Source organism: Cherax quadricarinatus, chromosome 86, assembly GCF_038502225.1.
Source record: "Cherax quadricarinatus isolate ZL_2023a chromosome 86, ASM3850222v1, whole genome shotgun sequence".
Lineage (NCBI taxonomy): Eukaryota > Metazoa > Arthropoda > Malacostraca > Decapoda > Parastacidae > Cherax > Cherax quadricarinatus.
The window spans coordinates 11199058-11218925 of record NC_091377.1 but is presented as its reverse complement, the minus strand read 5'-3'; the positions used below and the strand labels follow the sequence as shown (position 1 = coordinate 11218925).

General features: G+C 36.6%; 1 protein-coding gene across 2 annotated transcripts in view; it reads right to left on the bottom strand.

Annotated features, from left to right (window-relative positions):
* Window positions 1-19868, bottom strand: part of homer (protein) — a 589932-nt gene that overhangs the window by 32119 nt on the left and 537945 nt on the right. For both annotated transcript variants that reach the window (XM_053797555.2, XM_053797556.2), the window contains one exon: window positions 8079-8263. In XM_053797555.2, the coding sequence (XP_053653530.1) occupies window positions 8079-8263 (185 nt within the window). The remainder of the gene's footprint in view (window positions 1-8078; window positions 8264-19868) is intronic.

Below are 19868 nucleotides of genomic sequence, written 5' to 3'. Positions count from 1 at the left end.
CCCATTCTCTCACATGTGGGCCTACCAGCTTTCTCCTGCTTGATTTGAAGCCGCTGGAATTATTGAGTATATATACGCCTGAAACACTAGCTCATAAGACATATATATACGGCCGAAACAGTCAGAGGGTTAAGGATATTTGTCCAGAACGTGTCAGCGCTGCTTGAGCTGCCCGGCCACTCCAGTGTGGCCAGTGTGCCATTGTTTACAAGCCCCTGCGGACAATTCCACACGTACATGTGATACATTTTGTATTATTCCATTGTTTTTAGTGCTTGTAACTGCTAAATAGGCCACCATAGGCCCAAAGAAAGCTTCTAGTTTCAGCCAGCCCTTTGGTAAAGGGATGAAAGAGAGGGGAGAATGTGCCTTTTTCAGTGATTCTGTAAAATGTTCGATACTAAAGCAGCAGGAGTTTATAAAGGCTATAGTGGCAGCCAGCGATAAAGTGTAGCATTAACCCTTTCAGGGTCCAAGGCCAAAATCTGAAGTGGTGCCCCAGTGTCCAAGAAATTTTGAAAAAAAAAAAAAAAAAAAAAAAAAAAAAAAAAAAAAAAAAAAAAAAAAAAATCTTACAGAATTAAAGATAATATTTTTGTGAAGGTAATAAAACAAAACAAAAAATTCTGATCAGTACTTACCAAGATACAACGGTGGGAAGTTGACCCAAAATGACTGAGTGGCGGCAACATCAGTGACTTCCGCAAAATCGCATTTTTTTAATTTTACGTTTTTATACTTTTTTCTTTTCTTTTCTAATTTTTTTCTTTTTCTAGTAACATTTGTGGCCTGTGAGACCAATATAATGTATATTGTATAAGTGTACACTCATTGTATTCAACACAATAACTGCACTAATTTGTTTATCATTACAGTGGACCCCCGCATAACGATTACCTCCGAATGCGACCAATTATGTAAGTGTATTTATGTAAGTGCGTTTGTACGTGTATGTTTGGGGGTCTGAAATGGACTAATCTACTTCACGATATTTCTTACGGGAACAAATTCGGTCAGTACTGGCACCTGAACATACTTCTGGAGTGAAAAAATATCATTAACCGGGGATCCACTGTATATTGCTTACAAAACTTGTTTACAAGTTTATTGTAAACAAAATGATGAAAATATCAGTGCAGTTATTGTGTTGAATACAACAGTACCATATAGTACCATATGGTACAATGGTGCCATAGGGTGCAATGGTACCATATAGTACAATTGTACATATGGTACAATGGTACTATATGGTACAATATGGTACAATGGCACATGATACAACAGTACCATATGGTAGAATATAGTACAATGGCACCATTTGGTACAATGGTACCATATGATACAATGGTACCATATGGTGCAATGGTACCTTATGGTACCATATGATGCAATGGTACCATATGGTGCAATGGTACCATATGGTACATTGTACCATACAGTACAATGATACCATATAGTTCATTGTACCATATGGTACTGTTGTATTCAACACAATAAACACACTAATATTTTCATCATTATTTTGTTTACAACAAAAATATGCAAAAATGTTGTATATTAGTAATGTTCTATTATATATGTATTTACAAATGTATAGGAACTCGACATGTTCCTTGAGGTGGATGACAAAGTGTTTTGTCTCCGAAACTGTGGAGTCAGTAGCTAGCTTGCGTCGCCACTCACTCAGTCTTGGCTGGTGTCTCATGCCGCCAATGTACCATATAGTACAATGTATCATATGGTACATTGTACTATATGGTATAGGGTACCATGCAGTACAGGATAACATATGGTGCAGGGTACCATATGGTACAGGGTACCATATGGCACAGGGTACCATATGGCACAGGGTACCATATGGCACAGGGTACCATACAGTACAGGACACCACATGGTACACATACAGGGATCCCTATGGAAATAAGTCACCTTGACTTTTTTGGGTTATCCTAGGATTTCATACATATGGTGCTATGTATGATAATCTATGTAATTGTATTTCTGTACACCTGAATAAACTTACTCAAGTGCATGTGGCATCATAAGTAAGTTTATTTAGGTATACACAAATAAAGTTACATAGAATATCATACATAGCAGCATATGTTTGGAGAACCTAGGATAACCCAAAAAAGTCAGACAGACTTATTTCCATTAGGGTCCCTGTATCATATGGTATAAAATGTACCATATGGTACAATGTACTATATGGTACATTGTACCATATGGTACCAATGTACCATATGATACCATTGTACCATATACCATTGTATAACATGGCACCATTGTACCATCATTGTACCATATGGCACAATGGTACCATATGGTTCAAAACCATAGAATTCCTCTTCAGCTCCACTTCCATCAGTCTTAGAACTGTAAGTTGTGAAGAGTAGAGTCAGAATTCACCCAGAGAGTGAGTGGGGAGTGAGAGCTTCCTTGCTGCCAGGCACATGAACAAAGCTACTTTGCCGGCGTTCCCACAATGCCATGCGGGCATCCAAATTTTTTCTATAGTGTGCACACTGACCACCCAGACCCATTCTCTCAGATGGCGGCCTACCAGCCTTCTCGCGCTAAATTTGACGCCACTAGAATTTTGGTGTAGATCTATGGTTTGGACCCTGAACGTAAAGCCGTAGATCTACGGGACGGACCCTGAAAGGGTTAACTGTAGCAAGTAAGTTAAGCGATTAACCAACAGAAAAAGGACAGCACAAACCTAACTCCTCCAACGTTGTTGGAGTTATGTAGGGCGACTGACAACACCGCCATCTCTACCGCCTCTGTTGCCGCCTCCCTCCACCACTATGTACGGCTTATGCTCTCAGTGGCCCTTATACACCCAGCAACAATAACACAGTAACACTCGTGACATACTTAATGACGTATTTTATTCATTCTAGAGTATATATGTCATGTTTCCATGTTATTAATACTGTTTATTATGCCATATTAGATGAATTGTGCTAGATAAATAAGCCATAGAGCTGATAATATTGTCATATTGAAGGACTATCTTGTGTCTCCCAACACAATTCCTAACATATGCCAGAAACAGACCTCTCTGGAAAACTTTCTTAAGCGACAGGGGTCCAGTGAATCTCAAGCTGGTCCTAGTGGAATTAAAAAACAAAGGAGGGAATTAACCCAGGATAAGGACTTGGTACCTGAAGTCTTTATGGAAAGGGATTCCCTTTCCAAACAGTTGTAAGCTCCTCCATCCTCTCCCCTCCTCCCGTCTTCCATACATCACCATGTCTTCAATAAAGGTAAGTGTGATGTTATTATTGTTTTATTCTTCATGTATCATTGCTTTCTATGTAGGGAAATGTATATTTCATGTAAAAAAATTATTCTGTTTAATACTTTCGAATGTCTGAAACGGATTAATTAGATTTCCATTATTTCTTATGGGGAAAATTAATTCGGATAACGATAAAATCAGTTAAGGACAAGCTCTCTGGAACGGATTAATATTGTTAACTGAGGGTCCACTGTATCATTATTATCCTAATATAAACATGTGTTTGTCTACATTCCTCCACGTCTGTCCTCTCTCTCACTTACTCATTCTCTCTCTCGTTTATTTGTTTAATCTCACTTACTCACCTATCACCCTACATAAAGACTAGAAATATTTTAAGGTAAGTAATGAGTTAACTGTACATGCATTTTATTGCTCTGGGACACTTTATATGTTAAGTGGATGGGGTAGGGTGGCCTGGCTGGCTGCCATAACTATGATACCTGATTTCTTACTTTAACCCTTAAACTGTCCAAACGTAGTTCTATGTTCACTTGCGTAGCGCTCTGAATATTTTGGGGAAAAAAAATAATTTTTTTGTTTAAAATGAAGAGCGCATTTTCCCCAGGGTTCCCGAATTTTATAATACTGCGCACACTGAGTGCACAGATCCATACTCTCATGTCTAGGCAACTCAGGCCTATCGTGCCAAGGTTGAAAGCATGTAAAATAAAACATAGATCTACGTTCAGAGCGCTACGCAAATGAAAGTAGATCTATGTTTGGACAGTTTCAGGGTTAAATACTATTCATCTCACCTTACATTAAGACTATAAATATTTTAAGGAAAGTAATGAGTGTACTGTGGGTGCATTTTACTTTTTTTCTTTTTTTGATGCCTAGTTCTATTGCTAACTTAATGTTAGTGTAAACTTGTTATCTAACATTTATATGCATTTATAAGTGGAAAAAAGGGGTGTTTCTCTTTACGGCAATTTCTGCTTTACAACGGTAGCCTGAAACCTAACCTGCCATATAACTGGGGCCTTACTGTACATGTACACGGGAAAATCCCAAGAACAAAGGGTGCCGGAAAATTGGCATTGTACCTGTGTTCAATTTTAGTTTAATATTTAGGCGACTTGAGTCCTGGAAATCGGAAGTACAATGCCTGCATTCTAAAGGAGGGGTTCGGGATATTAGCAGTGTGGAGGGATATGTTTGTGTATCTTTATAGGTATATGCTTCTAAACTGTTGTATTCTGAGCACCTCTGCAAAAACAGTGATTATGTGTGAGTGAGGTGAAAGTGTTGAATGATGATGAAAGTATTTTCTTTTTGGGGATTTTCTTTCTTTTTTGGGGTCACCCTGCCTCGGTGGGAGACGGCCGACTTGTTGAAAAAAAAAAAATTAGGCAAGTGCTTTGCTTGATGCATTTATAATTAAACTTTTTTGCCCAACATTAACCCTTTGACTGTCGCGGCCATATATATACGTCTTACGAGGTACCGTGTTTGACGTATATATACTCATAAATTCTAGCGGCTTCAAATCAAGCAGGAGAAAGCTGGTAGGCCCACATGTGAGAGAATGGGTCTGTGTGGTCAGTGTGCACCATATAAAAAAAATCCTGGAGCACACAGTGCATAATGAGAAAAAAAAACTCCAACTGTTTTTTTTAATTAAAATGCCGACTTTATGGTCTATTTTCGTATAGCATTTATGGTTGTATTCTCGTTTTCTTGGTCACATTTGATAGAATGGAAAACATATTATAGAAATAGAGGTGATTTTGATTGATTTTACTATAAAAAGAACCTAGAAATGGAGCTCAAAGTAGGGGAAATGTTTGATTTTTGCCAATGTTCAAAAGTAAACAAATGATGCCATTGTCCAATAAATGTCCAACTAGCCATTCTAATATGCAGTCATGAATGGATTGATGTTATTTATACAATTATTACAGTATTGCAGTAGTCTGCATAATAGTAAGTCTTCTATTTTTTGTTTGTATAAAAATTCAAAATAGAAAGCAAGAGTAACATCAGAGGGGCCTGGAGACATGACTGATGAGTAAAGAAAATGTTATTTTAGAGCCAGGAATGTCTGCATTGTTCATTCTGGACCTTATTTTGAAATTGTCATATTTTTTAGTTTTCGTGAAATTGGCCAAATTGCAAATTTCTGACCACATTATTAGGTAGTTGAAATCAGTAAATGGGCAGTTTCTTGTACTCAATCGATAGAAAAAATGGAGTTCTAAAGAAATAGCTATGAGTTTGGATGACTAGAACAATGGAATTAGCCGAAAAGAGGGCTCAAAGTGCGCGAAATCGCCAATTTGTAAACAGCGCCGAGGTCGCTAAATTCGCGAGAGCATAATTCCGTCAGTTTTCCATCAAATTTCGTTTTTTTGGTGTCATTACAATCGGGAAAAGATTCTCTATCATTTCATAAGAAAAAATAATTTTTTTTTTTTTTAAATTTTGCGACACCAGGAGACACCTCAGGATTGAGGGTTGCGACAGTCAAAGGGTTAAAGACTACCTTGGTGAGAAAACAGCTACTGAAGTAGAAGAAAAAACAAAAGGTGTATGTACCACCTCTTCTTTTGTTTATTAACCAACACACTCACTAGTGAAGAACAAAAAGGCACAATACCATGAATAGAATAATGCACAAATAACCTGCATACAGGAGAAAGAAACTTATGATGTTTAGAACCATTAAATAGTCACACACTAATAGCGTATGACTAGTTAACCCTTAAACTGTCCACACGTAGATCTACGTTGACATGCACAATGCTCTGAACGTAGATCAACGTTTTATTTTTCATTCCTTCAAATTTGGCATGATAGGCCTGAGAGAATGGGTCTGCACACTCAGTGTATGCAGTACAAAAAATTTTGGGGACCACTTAATACCTTGTGGGGGCACCAATTCAATTCAGTGCCAGCTAGAGCAAATAGCATGGCAAACACCAGGAATTCACCTAACTAGCTTGTGTTACTAGGTCTGATGCTGTGCTCCTTCCTCCAGTGGATGTGACCTGACTCGGTGGGTCATTGGTCTAAGCCATGGGGTGACATGGACCTGCCTTGCATGGGCCAGTAAGCCTGCTGCAGTGTTCCTTCTTTCTTATGTTTTTATGTATTCAGCAGGCTGGCCGGCTATCTTTGGCTGTCTCTGTCTGTCTATTTCTCTGTCTGTCTATATCTCTGTCTATCTATCTATATCTCTGTCTGTCTATATCTCTATTTCTCACATGAACACATAAGTACAGTCATTATACATAGTGTAAATTACTTAGGATAACCCAAAAATTCCAGGCAAAGTGCTATACAGTGTTTGTAGATATAAAACATTAATAAACATGACACAAGTAATAGCACTGTCACTTGCTCAGTAATCAGGGAGGGCTCATAACCAAAAACCAACAGGTTTACCAGCCTCTCCCTGAGACAGAGACAAACATATAGAAAGACAGACACACACACAGGTAGACAGAAAGACAGATAAGCAGAGCTAGACAGACAGACAAATAGACAGATAGACAGAGGCTGATAGACAGACAGACAGCCATGTTTGTGTGTAAGAGTGACAACAAACAAAGCAGTGCACATTCATCAAATGTCACTGGCTGTCACCAGTTATCTGATACTTGTCCTAACGCCATTCTTCAAGAAGTTTCATATATACTCCAGGCATACACAGGCAGACAGAGAGACAGATAAGCAGAGCAGACAGACAGATAAGCAGAGCTAGACAGACAGAGAAGCAGAATCAGACAGACAGATGGATAGACAGACAGACAGAGACAGATAGACACACAGATAGATAGACAGACATGTTTGCATGCAACAGTGAAAACAAATAAAGGCAGGGTTCTCTGGAGCAATTAGCATTCATCAAATGTCACTGCCTTATCAGGAGTTATCAGACACTTGTCATAACACCATTCTTCAAGGAGTTTTATACTCCAGCATGTCTAAAACATTGCTGGGACCTATAAATACTTTGCATATATTTCTAGACAATAGTAAATGACCAAGGCAGGTGAAAATGTTCACCTGTCAGTGTGATTGTGACTATTTGAGCACTATTTCAGTACTTAACATTAGTGTCAGAACAAAGATTGGCTATGAAATCACAAGAACTATTATAAATTGTAATTATCAGAACATAAAAATTATATAAATTAAAATAAAAATGAGACAAAAAGATATACATATTGGCAATACTTCTGCAAGCCAGCAGGACTCAAGTCAGGTGAGCATCCAGCACCAACTTCCCGGTCTTATATCTCGGTAAGTATTGGTCCTAAAATTTTTTTTTGGTCTTATACTACACAGAAAATTGCCCTCTTTAATTTAAAACAAAAAAATTATTTATTTTATTTTTCAAAATATGCTGAGCGCTATGCAGGTGAACGTAGATCTACGTAAGTATTGGTCCTAAAATTTTTTTTTGGTCTTATACTACACAGAAAATTGCCCTCTTTAATTTAAAACAAAAAAATTATTTATTTTATTTTTCAAAATATGCTGAGCGCTATGCAGGTGAACGTAGATCTACGTTTGGATAGTTTAAGGGTTAATGGTCCAAGTTGAGCCGAAACACTGTCTTAAATTTGTGTCTCCTATGTGCAGATTATTTGTATAACACTCATTAATTCCTTAATATTATTAACCGACATATTAAGGGATTTATACTATTTTATATTAAATAGTCATTATGGTGGTATTAGAATACTGAATTACTCTATTCACTCATTCCATGCTTAAACATACACTTACATCACTTTATTACAAAGTCACATGCACTTACTTCGGCCTCCAGCATCCAGTTCATGAATACGTGTCTTCATACGATTGTTCTCTTCCTTATATGTCTGTAGCTGCTTCTTCCATTCCTCAACATTTGCTGTGGATTCCTGTAGTGCTGATGTTAATCGTGCATTTGTGGTTTTTAATGAATTTAATTCAATCTCCCACTTTTTAGCATTGGCAGAACTGTGGAAATAGTGAAATTTAAACAAATTATACAGTTCATCAGTATAACAATGCCTAGGCCTATAAACATTTTGGATTACTTCAAAGTTCATGAGCCCCCCCTCCCCCAGGTATAACATTTAACTACATTTATGAAATTTTTTGGTATGTCAACTATGACTGAGCATCAAAGCAAGCCCTGAAACCTAACCTAACCTTGCCAACTTTAATGTAATATAATACACCAAAAATTTACTCATCTAAAAATTTGTAAACCTATATTTTAATAGCTTTTCTTGGAGAAGAACGGGGGCTGACAAATTTTTAAGTGACCCGAACCTTTCATAAAAGGTGGCCAGTAATGTTATATGTAATAACTATTTAGGCCCATAACTTCAATGTTCTGACAAAAATTGTTTGTATGACAAGAGGTCCACAACGTACAAACACTACAATCTGTACACTTCTGCACTTAACAAACATCAGTTATGAACCACCAATTAAGGATTTATAATCAACGATAAGCAATATGAACATGTGTGAAGCACAATCCTTCTTCACACTATTGTTTTTCTATACAAACTCACTTTTAAGTTGAAAATCAGGAACCCAACATGTTTGTAAGTTGTGGACTTCCTGTACTGAACAAAGGGACAGTGCCAAAGGAAGTCTATAGGGGCTTCAGCCCCCTTATCCTCCAAAATAAAAATAGTAATAATAATAGTGCTGCTTCAAAACAAGTCTCCTAGTCCTCCTTTCCCACCAGACAGAGACCCTAAAGCCCCTAGTATAGAAATTCTGGTGCCGCTTTTGACTGAACATTGTTTGGAGAGGGGTAACTTTGCAATTAAGATCAACTTGAAATGAATCATTTTAAATATGTTTCATATAAGTGATATTTAGGAAATGTAAGTCACATTGTTAAGACTGTAAGAATTTGCAATTTACTCATAAAATGATAATGAAAACTGCACAATGCTTCAGTCTATCCTCAATGATGGTCCAGGACAAACAAAATGTTGTCCAGTTTTTATTTACAAGTTTGGTGTTAACTGTGTTGTGATGTTTATGTAATTAACTGGGGGATCCACTGTAAAGGATCTAAGAAGCATGTATGTACAAAAGAAGCATGCAAAGGCTTCTGTATGCTACACAAGTGTGTTCACAGTATTACAGTAGTGCAGAGGAGAAAAGTAGGGCAGAGACGAGTAGAGCAGAGAAGAAAAGTAGGCCAGAGAAGAAAAGTAGGTCAGATTTGAAGAGCAGGCTAGAAGAGAAGAGTATGGTAAATAATGAAGGGAGGTAGAGGTACATACATAAGCTGACAAAGAAATGAGTGAAATTTTCAAGAACACAAATCACAGTTTGGAGCAGTTCAATATACATGAAAGTAGAAGAGCTGGACAGTTTTTCAAACATTCATCTAAGTTCTCAAACTACATAACTAAATCAACAACTTCTACAGATTTTAAAAAAAGAAACCAATAATATGTCTATGCACTTTGCATCTTGGCCCAACTCTTGGAATGCCCTGGTAATAAAAAATAAATGCAAAATACTACTAGTAAGAACACTCAATAGATATAACAAGAAAAGGAAATGAATATTTAAAATACTGACAAACAGCACACAAGGTGTGATAATAAAGAAACCAAAATCCAGTCTTAGCAAAGAAAAAACGTTCAATATCTGAAGGCACAGTCCTGGAGCCTTCACTTTTTCTAATTATTATACTGTAGATAACTATCATATGGCAGATACTGTAGATAGCAACACTTGCCATGGTTTCACACTATCCATTTACAGATGATACAAGATAACCCCAAGAATAATCGTGGTAAAGGACACTGAAACATTACAGACATCAACAAGTTTTGCAGTGGGCAGAGAAAAATAACATGATTTTAAATGGCAACAAATTCCAACAGCTTAGATATGACAAAATCTAAAACAAAGCATAGGACACAAGGCACAGACAGAGCACACTTTAGAACAAAAGACCTAGGAATAATCATGTTGGATGACAGACCAAGGAATAATTGTGTTGAATGAAAGACCTAGAAATAAACATGCTGGATGAAAGACCTAGGAATAATCATATTGGATGATAGACCTAGGAATAATCATGTTGTATGATGGGTTGGAAGTAAATGGCTTGCTGTTATGAATAGTGAAGAAAAGAATACTTCGCAAAACAAGCATTTAATGGGACAGTGTTATGATCTGCTAAGATCTTTATCAAGTCATGCTTTCATGACTTTATAGAGATCTTAACCAATCAAAACTATTACCTATACTGATGGTGTTAACAAGCTTAGTAGCTTCTTCTCTACAATAAAAATTTAACCTGCAAAGAATATTTGAGAGGCTCTTACAAACATCAGTAGCAATCTGACTGACAATTACCCTAACCTCAATGACTCTAATAAAATAATTAATTAACTTAAAAATACAACTAGCAACACAAATGAAATAGTTATAAGTATCCACAAACATGCTGCACATATTTGAGGATATAATGGAGAAAGATAAACACTGATGGATGTCTGGAGGCATATATTATACTGTCTTGAGAGAGGAGCCCAGCCTTTCTGTTCAGTCTTCTATGCCTAGCAGGGCTCCTCTCTCAAGACTATATAATATACACCTCCAGAAATCCATCGGTGTTTATCTCTCTCCATTATATCTTCAACAAACCCCCAAGACAACTTGAAGAGCAAACCTTTCAAGACATCCTCGCAAGAGCCAGAATAAGATTTGTTCACATAGGTGGTGATCCAACTGATGTTAATAGCTACACAACCAATTCAGTATTTAATCTATTACACTATCAAAAATATTTGATAGTAATCCACAAGCAGCTGTACACATACTTAACCAGACACAATATGGTTACTCCGTGTCAATTTGAATTCAGACCTAAAAAATGAGTACAAATGATGCAACAATAAAAATGCTTGACAGTTTATTCAGCACTAAAGAAATAAGTATCCTACTGAATTTTTTACTGAGTTTCAAAAGGCTTTTAATACTGTTGACCACAATATTCTCCTTCTCAAGCTAAATCACTATAGAGTCAGTGGGCACATATACAAGTATTGTCAGTCATACTGTACCTCAGTAACAAGCAAGAGCATGTAGCCACAAATGACAATTCTGAAACTAACCTTAAATTTGGGTGTCCACCAAGATAGCATGTTGGGCCCTTTTCTTTTCCTTATTTATATTGATGATGTACCAAATGCTACCCAATATCTGAAACCTGTACTCTTTGCTGATGATGCTATCATGCTGACAAGTTCACACCCTTTGACATTAAACACTCCAGTCAATAATAAATTAAATAGAGATCTACACCTGGATAATTACCAAAAAACTCACCCTCAATAATGATAAAAAAAAATTCTACATAACTTTTGGGAACAAACTAAGTCTCCCAATTAGCTTTTAGAATTAATGAAAATGAAGTAGGAAGAAAACAGCAAGAAACTTCTAGGTCTAATTATAGACAACAGATTGAAATTTAACACTCAAATCCAACATACAAAAAAAAGTGTCAAAGAATGTAGGGAAGCTCTCAAAAATTCACTATTATGTTCCCCAGTATATGCATTCTGAAGGATGGGTGGGAACTTGTTTCATTGAGTTATTTGAACTGCGAAGTATGTGCACTTATAGCAACACATTTATTGAATTAGTGATAATGAATGCATTTCCTGCTTTGGGTAACCCTAGTCTGGTGAAAAATAGTTCATGTGTGGTAAAAAAAAAAAAAAGTGCACTAAACATTCTAAAATAATATCCCCACCTACTTACAGCAAATTATTATTATTATTTGGACCAGGGGACTTTTATTTATGGATTAATCCACTTTAATTCTGGTGGATATTATTTCCACTAAGTGGTAGATACAGCACCTCAAGATCACAACAGCCAGGAGCTTATACAAACACTTTTAAGAGCAATTAACATTTTGCTTTTCTTAATAAGAAACACTTACTGTATTTTCCGGCATATAAGGTATGCTTTTTTTTTGCAGAAAAAGTCTTGGAAAATCGTCCAGAACCTTATATGCTCAAGGTCAGGGTCAAGCGTAGGCTTTGGGTTATGCTTTAGCAGTTGTTTACTAACGTTACGTTACAACTGGTTGGAAACATCGTCTTACGTCTCATATGATGATCCACCTTATGTGTCGGAAAATATGGTAACCAGGAAACCCTTGATATAATGAGATTTTGAAATAATTGGCAAAATCTACTTTGTATATTGCACTTCTAACTTTTTTAATTTCTATGTTTATTGTAATATAACTATTCAGGTATACAGTAAAGTACCTCAGTGTTTTTCTTTAAGATTATTCTGGCTTAATCGACACTTTGACAATCCTACCTATTAGTCCACTATATGGAGGGTTTACTGTATCCAAATGGTCAGCAAAGATTATTTTCAAAACCTATGATCATTATCATACTTAAAAGCTTTTATTATATGTTCATATAAAAAGAGATAAACTGGATTTCAATATCATGGAGATAATCAACCTCACAATACATAAACTTCTCTACAAATACTGTACAGTACTGTAATGTAATATTTGTATCAATAATTTTTCCCTTGAATGTATAATTTATAATAATTGAGAGTGTGAGAAAATTACGAGTGCAGGCTAAGCAAGAAGCAAGGTGGTTACAGAAAATGTATTTGTAAAGATGCTAGCACAACAATAAACAGCAAAAATACAGTAGTGTGACATTCAAGTGAATCAGAAAGTCTCATAGGAGACTCTTCGGTGCAATAAAATAATTTATAGTGAGAATACTTCAAGCTTATTCATGAACAGGGGACTGCATGAAAGCTGTGAACAATAATAAAATTCTTGAGTAATATTAAAGCCATGAAAACTGTGATATATTATTATTACAGTTATGTGAAGTGCTAAATTCTTGTGGGTCATTCAATGCAAAGTAGTGGAAGTATGATTGATTTGTGATCCTTGTATGATCATGAGTTTCAATATGTATATGGATGGAGCAGTGATGGTAATGACAACAAGAGTGGGCAAGCTGGAGTGGGAGAAGACATGGTGCTTGTTCATCAGCTTTTTTGTTGATGATCTGCTACTGATGGTATAAATGGAAAAATATTTTCTGAACATAGTGCATGAGTTCAAAAAAGAGTGTACAACAGAAAAAGTTAAAATCTAATCAGTTGTAAAAGTAAGGTTATGGTTTCTAAAGTGAAAAAGTAAAGCTGTAACTTTTGCTCTACCTTACAGACTAAATAGAAAAAATGTGATGAGGTGTCAGGCTGAAACGAGTAATGAAGTATAGTACTGCCACTCTCATCCACACTACCACAAGTGTCACTCTTACAGGGTGGAAACACACTCGCTCAGAAAGTATGGATACAAATGTACTGCAGGAAAAAATGTTAACAATATCCAGCAACACAGCCTTTCAAAATGTCTTTCACACTATATTGCCACAGAAAACTATTACCATTATAGCAAATAGCAGCAACAGTGTCTCAACTACTGCAGCAATTTAAGACTACTTTTACTGTTGCAGCCCAGCCTGAAGCCAGGCTTCCCTGGTGAGCCAGGTTGTTTCTGGAACACAAACATCATAACTCTTTGGCATATTTCACAGAAACAAGAAGATATCATTTCCAAACAACTCTCATCTTTTCTTCAGTGTCCACTGTTAATGCAGTGGCCATGTGCATAGTACAATTTCTTATGCATTCACTGTATCTACTACTCTCTTCAGTCTTCCTCTCCTCCAACCCCCTCAAATTCACTCTGATAAACTTCCCTTCCCTATAGATAATCCATTTGTACACTATTACACACTCAGAGCACATTTTCTCAACCTTGAGTTATATTTGTACACTATTACACAATCAGAGCACACTTTTCTCAACCATGAGTTATATTTGTATGCTATTACACCATCACATCACTTTTAAACTTTAAAAGTCACATTTCATGCTGCACAACTCTCTATGAAATTCTGCTTCCATATATACTTCCTATCCTTGTATAGCACGATCCTCAAAGCAACCATCTCTAATAGCCTTAACCCTTTCAGGGTTGGTGCCATACTAGTACGGCTTGCATGCCGTACTAGTACGCATAAATTCTAGCACCTTCAAATCTAGCGAGAGAAAGCTAGTAGGCCTACATATGAAAGAATGGGTCTATGTGGTCAGTGTGCGCAGTATAAAAAAATTCCTGTAGCACACAGTGCATAATGAGAAAAAAAACCTCTGACTGTGTTTTTGGTTTAAAACAGCAACTTTGCAGTGTATTTTCATATGCTATTTATGGTTGTATTCTAGTTTTCCTGGTCTCATTTTATAGAATGAAAGACATATTAAAGAAATTGAGATAATTTTGATTCGTTTCACAATGAAAAGTACCTTAAAATTGAGCTCAAAGTAGCAGAAATGTTAGATTTTTGTCAAAGTTCAAAAGTAAACAAATCATGCCATGCATCCAATACACGTCAACTGGTGAGTCTAATATTCTTTCACAAGTGTGCTGATATTATTTACACCATTTCTACACTAATGCAGTAGTCTGCATAACAGTAAATCTTCTATTTTTTGTGAGAATAAAAATTCAAAGTGGAAAGCTAAAGAAATACAACAGAGGCCTGGGGATGTGACTAATGAATGGAGAAAATGTTATTTTAGTGCCAGGAATGTCTGTCTTGTTTATTCTGGACCCTATTTGGAAATTGGCATCTTTTGAAATTTGTGTAAAATTGACAAAATTGCCAATTTCTGACCACTTTACTGGATAGTTGAAATCGGTAAATGGGTAGTTTCTTGTACTCATTCGATAGAAAAAATGGAGTTCCAGCGAAATAGGTATGATTTTTATCGACTGGTACATTGGAATTGGCCAAAAATAGAGCTCAAAGTGGGCGAAATCGCCGATGCTTACACATCGTCGAGACCACTAGCTTTGCGAGAGCACAATTCCGTAAGTCTTCCATCAAATCTCATACTTTCGGTGTCATTATGATTGGGAAAAGATTCTCTATCATTTCACAAGAATTTTTTTTTTTTTTTTTTTTTTTCAAAAAATTTCCAACCGAGAACAAGTTTAGGAGAGGGCCTGCCGACCCTGAAAGAGTTAATAAATGTATTCTATTTTTTTTTTTTTTTTTGCTTTCAAGTTTCAAGTGATTTATAGTAATACATTTGGATTGAAACAATCAATGTTTCATGCAACTCTCTAGCTGCACTGCTTTATATTGCATTCACCAATAACCCGTACATAGCAGACTGAAACTTAAGTCAATGTTTTGGTCCAATTTGGACCATTAACAAGTCACAAAGAGGACTTGTTAATGATCCAGATTGGACCGAAACATCATAAACTTCAGTTCCCTATGTGAGAGTTATCTGTTTATGTATTGTTATGCCTTTTTATTCATCATATTTTCTTCTTTTAAATCAAGGGTGTCAAGTGTACTGGCTGCTTTCCTTTCCTCACTTTACTCTCAGTCTCACTCAAGCAGCTCATATTTTGTCAGTCACACATACTGGCTACAGTAAACCCTCAGTATAACAGACTAATGGGAAGGGGAGTTTGTCAGTGTCTATTAGATCAAATTATTAAAAACCTGCAGAAAAAATAATAAAATATTCTACTGCATATCTAATATACCTCTACTGTAAACACACTTTATAGATTTTTTTTCAACAAACCAGCCATCTCCCACCGAGATGCCAGAGGGGCACCAATACCACAGTTCAAAACTGCAAATATCCCCACCCCTCCTTCAGAGTGCAGGCACTGTACTTCCCACCTCCAGGACTCAAGTCTGGCACTAACTGGTACATTATAGTATAGATATACTGCAGCAAGCATTACAATTAATGAGTTAAAAGTATAATTTACTGAGCAGATTTTGTTTATTTAAGAAGCCCATTATATTGAGGGTTTATATTTAAATTCATCAATATATTACTTCTCCGTTCACCATAAATTCACCAAATTAAATTTTTTATTCCCATTTTTTGCTACATTCACTTTTAATTATCTGTCACACAGTAAAATCTTCCAACCATCTTATACGTGACTTCATTCTCTGCCAAAAATAAAAAAATGTTAGCAGAATACAATATACAGAATTAGATAAACTCCCTTTATTCCTTTCATGAATTAAGTTTACAGCTTCATCATAACCCCATTTATATATACAGTATTCAACTCTGACATGTTATATGCTTCCTCACACTAAGTATACCACTAACTCTTATATGTGTTTCCTCACACCAATTATACCACTAACTCTTGCATGTGCTTCCTCACACTTAGCAGATCAGTAACATGTGCTCTGTGTTCATTGTATTTAACAATATTCCTTCAGCTCCATGCATGCTGAAAATGGTGTACTAGCACACAAAATGAGTGCAAAAGGAATAACAGGAACTGTAGGCAGGTGAATTTTCAACTTGGTAACAATATCGTATCCAGAGAGAAATAAGTCAATAACGTAACAAAATCATATCCAGAGAGAAATAGTCAATAAGGTAACAATATCATATCCAGAGAGAAATAGTCAATAAGGTAACAATATCATATCCAGAGAGAAATAGCCAATAAGGTAACAATATCATATCCAGAGAGAAACAGTCAATAAGGTAACAATATCATGGTATAAACCTTGGTAATAAATACCGACAAGTTGGTTTAGAAAGATACGTAAGCAAACACTATGACATATTTATTAGAAAACGTTTCTAACATACAGAGGTAGAAAGACATTATATACATAGGCGGAGAGTGAGGGGTGACGCACGTGACCTGAGGAATGTCATAAGAACATAAGAATGGAGGAACACTGTAGAAGGCCTACTGGCCCATGCAAGGCAGGTCCTTATCAAAACAACCTCTACCTATGATGAGGACGGGTAGACACAGGAGTCACATGATTTCATCGTCTACCTGTCCTCATCATAGGTAGAGGTTGTTTTGATAAGGACCTGCCTCGCATGGGCCAGTAGGCCTTCTACAGTGTTCCTCCATTCTTATGTTCTTATGACATTCCTCAGGTCACGTGCGTCACACCTCACTCTCCGCCTATATATATAATGTCTTTCTACCTCTGTATGTTAGAAGTGATCAAGGTCCCAGGACCGAAACATTTTCTAATAAATATGTCATAGTGTTTGCTTATGTGTCTTTCTAAACCAACAATATCATATCCAGAGAGAAATAGTCAATAAGGTAACAATATCATATCCAGAGAGAAATAGTCAATAAGGTAACAATATCATATCCAGAGAGAAATAGTCAATAAGGTAACAATATCATATCCGGAGAGAAATAGTCAATAAGGTAACAATATCATATCCAGAGAGAAATAGTCAATAAGGTAACAATATTGTATCCAGAGAAAATTAGTCAATAAAGTCCAATCAAAGATCTCCACACTGACAACTTCTGTTCATGAAGACACAGTTTTCATTCTCATTCTCACATCAGACATAAAAAGAAAAGATGTAAATAAACCACAGTACAGGTGGGGTTAGAACCTCTGGCAAGTGAGTTGTAAAACTCCAGGCCAGTGCATAAGCCACTGGGCCAGCTGGCTATAGTAAGATTCATCCAACTAGGTACAGTTAGAAAAATTAGTTCTAACCCCACCTGTATTGTGGTTAGTAACAGTAAAACAGTAGGTCTTGGGAAAGCTGGTAAGGTGAGTCAAGATACCTCAGCTGTCTTGTCTCTTTCTTATCTCTTAAAAGCACCATCTTCACCTATCTCTGCTCCTCCTAGACAATAACACCACAGACGATAACAGAATTTATGCGAGAGTGGCATCCATTTACCACACCACCAACTTTCAAGGCAATGTATGTCACATCTTCCCATGGACCACTGACAATAATATGTTAGGAAAAATGACATGTGCAACTAATGTGACATTTTACTGTGACAACATATCACTCTCCAGTAGCTCTGTCAAGCTGTTATGGTTTAACAAAGTTCCTGGAGAGTGAAACGTTGCCACAATAAAATGTTGCACTAGTTGCATGTGTCCTTTTACCTAACATTATTACAGACAATAACATGATGTTCAATGAGAATGAATTTCAACTGTTTTGCCATTTAAAAGTTAATGAAATAAAATCAGGCACAAAGTGCATACAAAGTGAACACAAACCAGCTGATTAAGCAACAACATTAATGCACAAGCCATAGGTAATAATATCAAAAGTTACTACTACATCCCAACAAGGAAAATGACAGGCTGGATGACTAGAACTTTCGTAACAAGAGATGCAAAGACAGTGATTATACTCTTCAAGGAATTGACTGGAATAAAATAAACCAAGAGCTATCAGACATATCCTGGGAATCAGACATGAGTGCCCTAAACCCCCACCAGTGCCTAGAGAAGCTGAATATAGAAGCAAAGAAGCATACAAGGTATGTATGAAGCACATACCATGGAGGAAACCCAGAAGAAGATCAGACAGAGAGAGAGAGCGTAGGAGATGGTACAGAAGAAGAAAACGGGTTACTGAATTGTTTAAAAACACAAATAAGTTGCAACAGAGAAAAGATAGGCTTAGCCAAGAGATCACTGAATTAGAGCAAAAACTTAGGATGTCATACCTAACAGAAGTAGTGCAAAGGAAACAAAGGTTAATACAGGATACTTCAAGAAACCCAAAATATTTCTATTCCTATGCAAAATCAAAGCTAAGAACTACCTGTGGAACTGAACCATTACTGAGAGGAGATTCGTATACTGACAATGAACAGGATATGAGTGAAATCCTAAAAGAACAGTATGAGTCGGTGTTCAGCAACCCACTAAATGACAGCAAGATAGAAAATGCAGAAATATTTTTCACTCCAGCAGAAGGCCACACAGACCAACTAACTGACATTAGCACAAATCCCATAGATTTCGAAAAATAAATGGACATGCCCACTCACTCAGCACCTGGTCCAGATTCATGGAATGCTCTATTTATAAAGAAGTGCAAAGTATCGCTAGCACGAGCCCTCAGTATTCTTTGGAGAAAGAGCTTAGATACAAGTGAAATACCGGAGGCCTTAAAGAGTGCAGACATAGCTCCTTTGCAAAAGGGAGGTAGTAGAGCACTAGCTAAAAATTACAGACCAGTAGCCCTAACTTCTCACATCATAAAAATTTTTGAAAGGATGATGAGACGGCAGATTACAAATTTCATGGACCAGCACAACCAGTATAACCCGAACCAGCATGGTTTTAGAGCAGGACGCTCATGCCTGTCACAGCTGCTGAACCATCATGACAGAATTATGGAGGCATTGGAAGATGGCCAAAACGCAAATGATTTACACAGATTTTGCAAAGGTGTTTGACAAATATGCTCATGGAGAGGTAGGGCAAAAAATGAAGGCCATGGGCATTACTGGGAAGGTAGGCAGAACACAAAAGGTAGTAGTAAACAGAGCAAGATCCTGCATCAGCGAGGTCAAAAGCTCAGTTCCCCAAGGCACTGTCCTGGCACCCATTCTGTTTCTCATCCTCATAGTGGACATAAATAAAAACACCTGGCACACTTTTGTATCATCATTTGCAGATGACACTAAAATAAGCATGAAAGTACT